Below are 11,677 nucleotides of genomic sequence, written 5' to 3'. Positions count from 1 at the left end.
ATGGCAATGTACCAGAAAGGCACATGAAACACTGTGTACAGTGCAAAGGAAATAACTTATAATAGTGCATTGGACTACTGTTATGTTACTAATAAGGGTGCACGGGGTGGCCACTTGTTATGTACCCAAGTCTATGTAGTGAGTAAAGCAGATAAAGGATTTGTTACCCTAGTCTATGCATAGAGTAAAGTAGATAATGGGACCACTCCAATGTGGTGTAATGCCATAAAACAGTATGGTTTATTACATTGATTTATTCATATTTGCATGTTGCATTCTGTTAACATAGAAAAAAAGCAAACAGCAAGCAGTTTCTGTTTCTTCTAAGGTAAATACGAATATATTTAAATTATATTTTGAAATAGACAAGACTTTGTTTCTTTGAAAAAATTCTTGTATTTTGCAATTCAATAATGTCTTCCACACAAAATTATACTGTTCTTGTACCTTAAGCGAGCTTCCCATTAATCATTTGAAAAATCGTATGGATTCTTGAAACACATTCAGCATTTTTTGCTGCCAGTTTTACAAACTGCCAGCACATTAAAGCAAATACAATTTATTTTGAGATCACCTGTCAATTTCATTGAACGTCTAAAAAGAAGAAAGACTGCACCATGTACATTTTAATCTGAAAAATGAAAGAACAGCAAGTAACTAACTCCATTTTTCTGAAAGTCTGTCCTGAAATTCATAAACTACAATTTGTTCATCATATTCTGTTCTTAAATACAATATACTGTGACTTAAGAATTAGTTAACAAAGAAAATTTAGCACCATCTTGAATTCATCGCATAACTCAACATGTGCACCAATTGATAGTTAAAACGTTCCAAAAAGTGGAACAGACTTTCAGCATTCTAGTATTCTTTAGAACACTAAGAGCATTTTTGTCACAGTTGAGTGACAAATTTACAGAACTGGGAAAACAAAATTAAATGTTGCTACCCCTGCACAATGTATAGAACTGTTTCTTGAATTTCTGCTCAATGATGAATGTAGTGAAAGTTGGAATTAAGGTTTCTTTAAAGTCTGAGTTGACTATGTTGCAGTAGGTACTCCTTTGTGAAAATATCCAGCTCCCCTTCCAGCAAACTTGCTTTGCTCCTGTAAAATACAAAAAGAGAGAGTCACAAGAAAGGAAACAGAATGACACATCAGAAACTGTCTCATACCATGTACTTGATCCCCAGATCACATTACTACTGAAGGCAAGACTAGTTATAAAAGCAGAATGTATATGTTATATACTGGTATCTGGATGTTTTTATAGTGTAAAGGTTTAAAACTCAAAGGGAAAAAAACTATAAAACAGTTGTCTTTTTGATCAAATGCTCAGTAACAGCAACAATGGCTAGTGCAACATTCAGTACAGTGGAATGCAGTCAAAAACACTGTGAAGCATACTTCATGAGTGGACCTTTAGCTGAGGGACAGCCTACATATCTGGACACCTGAACATAATGTACAAAACTTTGATTTTTTTTTTTTTGTGTATATCATGTTCATCAGTTAGCAAAATTAGCTTAGATTTTACCAGTCAACTCCGCAGTAAATCACAAACTAAGGTAGAATTGTTTAGATATGCTCAGGATAGAATTACATTACTGATTATTCATATTAAAGAAACTGCATATAACTCAAAATTAAAACCATAGTCCTCAGCATTCTTGCATCAACTTAAATTTGCTTAATCAGTATAAAAATCACTTCTGTTCTATAATAAGCAGCCAGTTCACACACAGTTGGATTACCCAGTCTGTCTGACTTTTTTGTTAATCAAATGTCAATAAATACATCTGCAGAAACAACTCATATATTGTAATCTCTAACACAGAAATACTTCTAATTAGCAGAGAATGACTAAATGACTTTAATCAACTATTTAAACAAAAAAAGCATGTCCCTGTTCTTCTACAGTCATTTACAGCCATTTGCCTAGATTGTACTTAATGACTGCTTTTCTGTTGTTGTTGCGTCTTTCGGCTTTTCCCGGTTAGGGGTCGCCACAGTGGAACTCCGGTCCGCTAATGATTGGTAGTTGATTTTTATGTGCCGAGTTACCAGCCCTGATGCACAACCTTTAACGAAGGTATGCCCATTCATGCATGTCTCCACGCACAAGACGCTCTAGCTGAGAATCGAACCGGACAACGTCTTACTGTGAGGCGACAACTGCTTTTCTGTATGTGTCTTAATCTAACGTTTACAGTGTTGCTAGTTGTTTTGAACCACTTAACTGCTATTACCTCAGGTTCTGACATTATTTTACTGCACTACGTTTTCCCGTGATAGTAGTTTCCGAGTTATGTGCAACAACTGCAGCATTGTTTCTCCTTTTTGTGTAATAAGCTTGTGAGAATCCATTTTTGTACCTAAAAGCCAGTTAGAGTGCTTAACTTTGAGATCCTAGTTTCAGTTAGATTACTAGATTAACTTAATTTGTTCTTAGATTTTTTACAGTGGATATCATTTAAAGTGATTGTTTGCTACAAACCTGCTCATGTTGAATTTTTAAACCTCTATTACATTGCACACTGAGAATTTAGTTGTTTGCTTGCTAGAAACCTACTTGTTTTGTTTTATTAAGCCTGTATTGCATTGCATACTGTTAATTTAGGGGTATTCTAGCTTTTTATATGCTGATACCCCTCTCTTTTCCATTCACTTTCTCACCCACTCTCTTACCCTCTATCCTTTCATTTCTAGGCTAGCCCAGTTTTGTTTTTTGGAAACGTAATTCCTGCTCTCTCCCTTGTCCAGCTGCCTGCATTTAAGTGTCCTGTGATTCCCCTTCGGAGATTTCAGACATTTCAGCTGTACGGACTACCAGAGGTCTCACTTGAATTCCCTTCTGCATTTTTTTAAATAAAAGAATAAGAAGAACTTAATATGTACATGCTTTAAGAATTTCAAAGCTCCTGTTTGCTTAATTTATCAGTAATATGTAGCTCTGAATCAACTGTGCTGCTAAACTGCCATCAGAACTGCTCTCTAAGAGGCTCTTTCTGCCTCAACATTCTGTTTGCCTTTTAACTTGCCCTCCCCTTTTGCTTTTATTTTCTTTCTCTTGCTCAAACCACTTGTAAACTTAAGCTCACTCTGCTATCTGTATTTACTCAACCCTATCCCTCCCTTTCTGCCTGTCTAAACGCTGTTCACTTCCAACGTAATCTGCTTTATTCTCTCCTCTCTTCCCTACTACTCACCTGTATACCCTTTTTCAACCGATTGTTCACTCATTCTCCTTGCCTCCCCAAGGCCGGTGTAGCCCCGCTGTGCTCGGGCTCACTCCACACCTCTACTCTACCTACCCCCATTCCCACAAACCCCCATTCCAATTACATTTATACTTAACCTTGGTTACTCCCCCTAATTTCCCCCCTCCCCCTCTACTTCCTCCAAGCTCCTCCTCCCACTCACCTGCCTGCACTACTTTTCTTCTCTACTACTATCCTCTACCTCCCTTTCAATTTCAAACACTTCCCAATCCTCCTAAGTCTCTTCCACATACTCCCCAACTCTTCTTTGCCCTAATCCACATTGCACTCTACATTCCATTCCCCATGCCACCTTTTTCACCCACCTACTATCCTCTTACCACCTCTCCTATCTCTTTCTAACATGCTACATCTACTCCAACCTTTATACTCCTAACCACACTCCTAACCTTCCATTCTATCTCCACATCCCTCCATCATACACTATCTTACCTCCATCACAGCCATACTCCATCGCCAACATGTCATTTCCCAACTCCACATTCTTTCCCTTTATCACCCTCTCTTTTTCCTCATCACAATGCCTACCTCTTTAAAATTAAATACCCCACAGCTTATTATCTTCCCCCAAAATCCAAACTTAGACCCGACTACCTCTATTCTAGCAACTCCTGTTCCCCCTTCTTTTTAAACTATCTACTTTGCTCTGGTGATATTCATCCCAATCCAAACCCAGCTCCTGACACTCACCCTACTCATCTCTCCCCCACTGTAACTCCTTCCTCTTCTCAAACTATTTCTCAACTTCTCACTACTCAATCTACTAAAATTCTTAAAATTATGGCTCTCAACATCCGAAGTATCCAAAACAAAGTCTCTGAACTCCATTCCTGGCTTTCACTTTATTCCTCCGATATTCTCTCCATCTCTGAATCTTGGCTAAAATCTCACAAAACTAAAAGATAATCTTACCCCCTGGCTACAATATCTTCTGCCAAGACAGGCCTTTAAGAAAAGGCGGAAGAGTGGCTCTTCTATACTCAGATCAGCTCTCCCTTCACCCTTTTCCCATCACCCCTCCATGCTTTCACCCAGCTGAAATACTCATTGTTAATTGCAACTTAAACAAACAAATGAAAATAGCAATTGCCTCTATTTATATACCTCCCGGTGACAATATTCCTACCCTCAAACTATTCCTTGCTTGGATCTCTCAAACTATCTCATATGAGATCATCATTCTAGGTGATGTAAGCATTGACTGGAATTCTCTCTGCTCTATCTCTCCTAACTCTAGCATCAACCTATTTTCTTTTTCACAACTTATAACTCCTCCTACCCGCATAAACTCCAAATCTAACTCCAGCTCTATTTTGGATTGGATTCTTACCTCTCATCCTAACCACTATCATAATCCCACTACACTACCTGACTCACTTAGTGATCACCTCCAAACTTCTATTCAGCTCTACTCCTCCCATGCTATTAAATCTCACACTTATAGTGACTGCCGTAATCTTTCCAACATTGACCCAATTATATTCAATCACATTCTCTTTGCAATTAATTGGTCCTTCCTTTATAATCTCCCACTTGAAGAAGCTGTTCTAAAATTTAACAACTTATTTCTCAATATTCTCAACTCCTTGGCCCCCATCAGAAAAATAAGAGTTAAATCTAGATATGCTCCGTGGATCACCAAGGACGGTCTCTCCCTCATCCAGAAAAGAGACTGTGCTTGGAAATCCTGGAATACGCACAAAACTACCTCAAATCTCCAGCTTTATTGAGAACTTAGAAACCTTGCTAAAAAACAAATCTACATTGACAAAAAAAACTTTTTACCTCAACCACCAAAAAAAAAAAAAAAAAAACCCCTCATACCGACCCCCGAAATTCTGGTCCACTATCAACAATATTCTATACCCTGGTAACCCCTCTCCCCACCCTTCTGAATTCCTCCTTTATTAACTCAAACAGAACTTACTTAAACCCAATGCTACCTTTATCCCTGACATCCCCACCACCTCTTCATTCCACTCCTTTCTCAATTAAATCCATCCCCACCTCAACTATCCGATTGCTTCTCAATAAACTTAAACCCTGCTCCTCCTCCACTGACAACCTGCCACCTTACTATCTTAAGTTAGTGGCTTCTTCTATTGCCTACCCTGTCTCCATACTCATCAATCGCTCAGTCAAGGAGGCTGTTGTCCCTGCTGTCTGGAAAAAAAATTATATTTTACCCCTACACAAAGGAGGAAACTCCACTGACCCTTCAAACTTTAGCCATTGCTATTCTTTCCCCCCTTTCTAAAATTCTCGAAAAATATGTACACAGACAGCTCATTTTTTATCTCACCCAAGAAAACCTCCTCATCCCTATACAACACAGCTTTAGACCTCATCACAGCATTACTACTGCCTTTATATATTTTACTCACTCAACTGCCTCATCTCTTGATAATAACAAGTTAGTCTCTTGCCTGTTTCTTGACCTCTCTAAAGCCTTTGATACTGTTTCCCATCAACTCCTTCTCTCCAAATTTTCCTCCCTTAACCTCTGTAGCTCCTCTCTTAACTGGTTCTCTAGTTATCTATCTGATCGGCTACAATCTGTTAAATGGCTCTCTTCTTCTTCCCCTTTCCTCTCTATTCATACTGGAGTGCCCACGAGGCTCCATCCTTGGGCCCCTCTTATTCAACATCTTTACTAACAACTTCTACCTTTCCTGTCCTCAATCTACTCTGATTCAATATGCTGATGACTCAACTAATATCTCTACATCTGACAATGTTCCTCATCTTCTCTCCCTCACTCAAGAATCTCTGCATTCAGTGGAAAAATGGCTCACTGTTAATCAATTACTAGTTAACCTTAACAAAACTAAACTTTTACTCTTCCCCCTAAATCTCTCCAACATCTCAAAACCTCCTTTTCCATCTCCTCCCAAAATAACACTTCCATTAAAGTCGAATCACATACTAAACTCCTCAGAGTTTACACTGATGATGAACTTAAATTTGGCATCCACATTAATAACTGTATAAAAAAAACTCACCAAAAACTTGGACTGTTATACAGGAACAAAAGATTCCTAACTCCAGGATGTAAACTGTCCTTAGCACAAGCATACCTACTTCCCACACTTCTGTACGTTGCCCCTTTATTCACCCACCTACAAAAGAATCTGACTACCAAGCTTGAACACACCTATAATAAAATAGCATGATTCGCCAGTAATCACCCTTATCGAACACACCACTGCCTTTCCCTAAAAAAAAACTACACTGGCTTGAACTCCAACACCAGATCATCCTGCCACAACTCAATCTGGCCCACTCTATCGTTCTCCATACTCCTGCATGTCCATCTCTGACTAATCTTATCTCCTCCTATATCCCTAAGCATAACCTAAGTAGCTGTGACCAACTACTATTGTGCATCTCCAAACCTAACAAATCCATTGGTAAGATACACTATAGCTACTCGGTCACCTCTACTTGGAACAAACTTCCTCTACATATACACACACACTTGATGACACCCACAGTTTTAAAATAGCGTTAAAGGAATTCCTGCATACCTCTTAGATCTTCTCCTGCAATGACCCCACTTGACCATCCTCCCCCTTGCCTCTCTCTCATTTGACATAGCCTCCCTATTCTTTTCTACCTCATCTCCGTTATTTAACTCTAATCTCTCTACCAGCTAGTTTCCCCCTTCACCACTAATTTCCTTCCAATTTCCGCTTCAGTTTCTCAAGTTCCTTAATCCTCCTCTTGCACTTCAATACAATGTCTATCCTGCTGAACTCTCCAATCCCAATTTTGTTTTAATCCTTTGACTTTCAAATTTTAGTGTAATATACCTAAGATTTACTAAAATGTATTTTCTTTGCTTTTTGCAACACTTTAGTTACTCTGTACAAAATGTAATTACACTTTTCCTTTAAGTTTTGTATTTATCACTGTATTTGCTAAATTCTGTAATGAAGTGTTTCTCCTTGGGTCTCTGCTGAAAAAGGGCATCTTGCCCAGTCAGACCAAACTGGTTAACAAATGTCAAATAAATAAATAAATAAAACCCCCTCCACATCCTCTCCTTTATCAACTAAACCTGTAAAGTGTTCAGTTACACAAATGACTGGTCTGGAGACAGCCTACCCAGTCAGACTTTCCCAGCAATCAAATGTCAATAAATAAGTAAAATAATAAAACAAATATGTAAATACCAAATCACTTTATCAAGTCAATAACAAATAAGCCCTACCCCTATCTTGGAAGTAGGACCATAAAATGTACCTCTGCCCTAATTAAGTGAAGCTGTTTGCTGCATTATTTAATATCTGCACTTAAAGTTGCATTTTAGTCGAAACTGGTCGAAAGTTTGTTTGTTTGTTTAATTTAACTGTTGAGGTTGCCCACTAAAGTGTGCTAGCCTGTGTAACTGATTTATTACTGTTTCTGCATTTTCTGTGTGTTTTCTATCTAAAAACAAAAAAAACAAAAAAATAATCCTTGTTTTCCCACCTCTCCTCGACTAGTTTAGACCAGTTTACAGGCTTTGCTGTATTCTGGGCTGTGGTGTAGTTCCTGTGTTGTCCATTACCTTACTTGGATAGAAGGAAGTTTCTTTGCTCACCAGTGGGAGTGGGGAGCCTTGAGCATCCTACCTGTCCCTGTAGGAAGTGACCTCAGCACAAGAGCTGTAGTAATTGGTTGTTTTGGACCATTTCTAGCTCTTTTGAAGTTCCCTGTTTAAAATACGCCTCTGGGCGGTTTTTTCTGGCTATACTACTCAGACAGGCTCCTTGTGGTCCTGCAGAGTGGTCCTAGCTAGAGAACTCAGAAAAGCGACTACTTTCTTGATTTAAGTATCTTTGCTGTTTTTTTTTACTTGAAATACCTTCTCTAGCTTACCCTAAACAAACTTAAACTGTTTTTTAGCTGTTTGCTGCATTATTTAATATCTGCACTTAAAGTTACATTTTAGTCGAAATTGGTCGAAAGTTTGTTTGTTTGTTTAATTTAACTGTTGAGGCTGCCCACTAAAGTGTGCTAGCCTGTGTAACTGATTTATTACTGTTTCTGCATTTTCTGTGTGTTTTCTATCTAAAAACAAAAAAAACAAAAAAATAATCCTTGTTTTCCCGTCTCTCCTCGACTAGTTTAGACCAGTTTACAGGCTTTGCTGTATTCTGGGCTGTGGTGTAGTTCCTGTGTTGTCCATTACCTTACTTGGATAGAAGGAAGTTTCTTTGCTCACCAGTGGGAGTGGGGAGCCTTGAACAGCCTACCTGTCCCTGTAGGAAGTGACCTCAGCACAAGAGCTGTAGTAATTGGTTGTTTTGGGCCATTTCTAGCTCTTTTGAAGTTCCCTGTTTAAAATCCGCGTTTGTGCGGCTTTGCGCAATTGTGCGCATAGCGCAGCGCTGGTTAAACAAGGTTAAACTTCTTCTGGCTCCGCCAAGTGTGCTCTTCAAGTTTTCCCTTAAGGAAGCTCTACTCTTAGTATAATCAGACTACTCGCTATATTATAAGCCTAGCACTTGTTCTCAAAACTTCTCTACTAAGTAAGCACTCTCATACTAAAGTAAGCACTACATCCACCTACCACCCCTGTGAATATCCACTTCCCTTAAAGGCACAGCACTCCCTTATACTGTTCTAGCATGTCGAGTGGTAGATTACTGGTGTCCTCTCCAGTTCAGCTGGTTAATCTGGGTATCTTGAGACAATGCTACAATTGTCTCATGTACACAGACAACCCCCTCCTCCCAACAAACACAAATACATGTGAGAGATGCAACTATATAGCCAAACTGGCGGCTGAACTCTCTCAACTCAGGGCTGGCATGACCTGACAGGAGGAGATGGTAACCACACACACAACAAACCCAGTCCCACATAGACCTACCACAACTGCAAACCAAACACATAAAAACACAAAGACATACTCGGAGGCTCTAATAAAAAACTTACCAAAACAACAGAGGCTCCCAAAGCAGACATCCAAAAATCCACCACCTCAAAACAAAACACATGCAACACATACTTCAATAAATCAGTGTGTCAATCAATCACAGCCCTTAAGGCCAAACACCATGCCTGATACACTAGTAATAGGTGACTCTATAGTCAGACACGCTGATGTCCCGCTTACCAGGCTGAACAAGGAGAGGGTGACTGTGAGCTGCCTATCGGGAGCTAGGATCCGCCACATAACACACGCACTCAGGTCACTCCAAAGCAAGTACAAATATGACTCCGTCATTGTCCATACTGGCGTGAATGACCTGAGATGTACCTCCCTGGACTACATGAAAAGAGACATAGAGGAGTTCTCTGATTATGTAGCCCAGGCTGGTATGACCCTGACCCTGAGCAGCATCTTGCCCTCACCAAGAATGATGCCACAATACAAAGACAAGATGATCAGCTTTAATAATTGGCTCAAGTACTGGTGTCATTCTAAGGGGATCCAATGTCTGTCTGCTTGGGATGACATGTTGGGCAAGCCACGCTGCTTCGCAAGGGACGGCTTGCACCTGTCACCACTGGGCTTTCGGATATTGGCTAAGGCTCTTGCCACCCCCATAGTGCCTTTTTTAGGCAAGGCTCAAAAGACAAACCCACCTCCTTAGAAAACAAAAATGGAAAAAAACTAAGGGTAATGCTGCTCAACGCCAGAAGTCTAAATCTCAAGATGCAGGCACTCGATGCACTCCTCGGTATGGAGAACATCGACGTCTGTGCAGTAACTGAAACCTGGTTCAAGGCTCCTGAGAGCACCCCAGCGCTACCAGGCTATACCTCGTATCATGCTTTTCGGCCCCAAAACCCAGGCCGAACCACAAAGGGAGGGGGAGTGTCCATATTCATCAAGGACACCCACACCTCCAGGTTAGTAGCAACACATGAAGCATCGGAGACCATACAGGTGCAACTAACCATAGGCAAAACTGCTATACAACTGGTAGCATGTTACAGACCACCCTCCCAATCTCAGGAACCCCATTCAGCCTTCCTGAAGACATTGGAAGATATGAATGCAACACAAAATACCATCATACTGGGAGACTTCAACTACCCTAACATAGATTGGGTACATTATTCTAGCCCTAACACCCTAGCCCAAAGGTTCCTGGAATTCATAAATTCAAATGCACTGGAACAACTAGTCACCTCTCCCACTAGGGGAGATAATATACTAGACCTGATCATCACAAACATGGGGACAAAATGCTCCACACCGGAGGTATACCCCTTACTAGTGAGATCTGACCACAAACTAATCACCCTGGATATACATATCCCACCTCCACCCCCAGCACAAAAGACCACAGTGAAAAACTTCTCAAAAGCAGACTTCACTCTTCTTAAGACTGAGATGGTATCCTTTAAGCCCACTGGGCCAGTGGATACCACATCCCACAATGCTGAATCCTTCACAAATGCCTTCTATGGACATCTCCAAGAATGCATGGATCATGCAATCCCAAATAAATCCGAGACCCTCTCCACCAAAGACAAGCGTCCTGTCTGGTGGACCTCAGCCATTAACAAACTGTATAACAAAAGAAGGAAGCTACTGCATGACAGAGCAAAATCCCATAAAGGGAAGACATCTCTGATCAACACTAGCAGAAAACTACGTTCTCTCATAAAAATATCCAAGGCCAACTTTGAGAGAAAAATCACTAAGGACACTAAAGATAACCACAAAGCCTTCTTCAGCTATGTTAGAAACCTGGGCGGAAACCCTCAGATATGCTCAGAGTTAGTTCACAACAACAAAAAATACACTGAACCCACAGATATTGCCAACATTCTGGCTGACAGGTTCAGTGCAAATTTCTCCCCTCCCTCACCCCCAAAAGAAGAAATACTTATCCCAGCTAAATGTAATCTCCCTGTCATCTCAGATGTCCAGGTGAGAGCCGCCCACAGCAAAGCTAAAAACACAGCATCAATGGGACCTGACGGCATCCCGGGTTGCGTGCTACGTGAACTCCAAAAGGAGCTAAACCCACACATAAAAATGCTATTTAACCTTAGCCTTACTACAGGATATGTACCTGAACACTGGCGTACAGCAACAGTGGTCCCACTCAACAAAGGGGGCACCTCTACAGACCCTGGGAACTACCGCCCCATAAGCTTAACCAGCCTGGTCTGCAAAGCTATGGAAAGAATCATTATGGAACTCAAACAGAGACATTGGGGACCTACAGACACTTGATCCCACCCAGTTCGGCTTTGTAAAGGGCAGATCCTGCCTTTTGAACCTGGTTGACTTTTTCGAAACAGTCACTAGAGCCATTGATGAAGGCAAAGCAGTCCATACAGCCTACCTGGACTTGGCTAAGGCCTTCAACACAATACTCCACTCAGGCATCATAGATAAGCTCAACAGCTTAAATGTACACCCTTATGTCACTAGATGGGTTGC

General features: G+C 40.5%; 1 protein-coding gene across 5 annotated transcripts in view; it reads right to left on the bottom strand.

The window, feature by feature from the left end:
• Positions 1-221: 221 nt before the first annotated feature.
• Positions 222-11,677, bottom strand: part of MFN1 (mitofusin 1) — a 1,379,005-nt gene continuing 1,367,549 nt past the window's right edge. For all 5 annotated transcript variants that reach the window (XM_044070376.1, XM_044070375.1, XM_044070373.1 and 2 more), the window contains exon 19: positions 222-1,108. In XM_044070376.1, coding sequence (XP_043926311.1) covers positions 1,027-1,108 — 82 coding nt within the window. In that variant the 3' untranslated portion in view covers positions 222-1,026. The remainder of the gene's footprint in view (positions 1,109-11,677) is intronic.

Source organism: Protopterus annectens, chromosome 4.part1, assembly GCF_019279795.1.
Source record: "Protopterus annectens isolate FY-2018-M chromosome 4.part1, PAN1.0, whole genome shotgun sequence".
NCBI lineage: Eukaryota > Metazoa > Chordata > Ceratodontiformes > Protopteridae > Protopterus > Protopterus annectens.
This window is presented reverse-complemented; position numbering and strand designations above follow the sequence as displayed.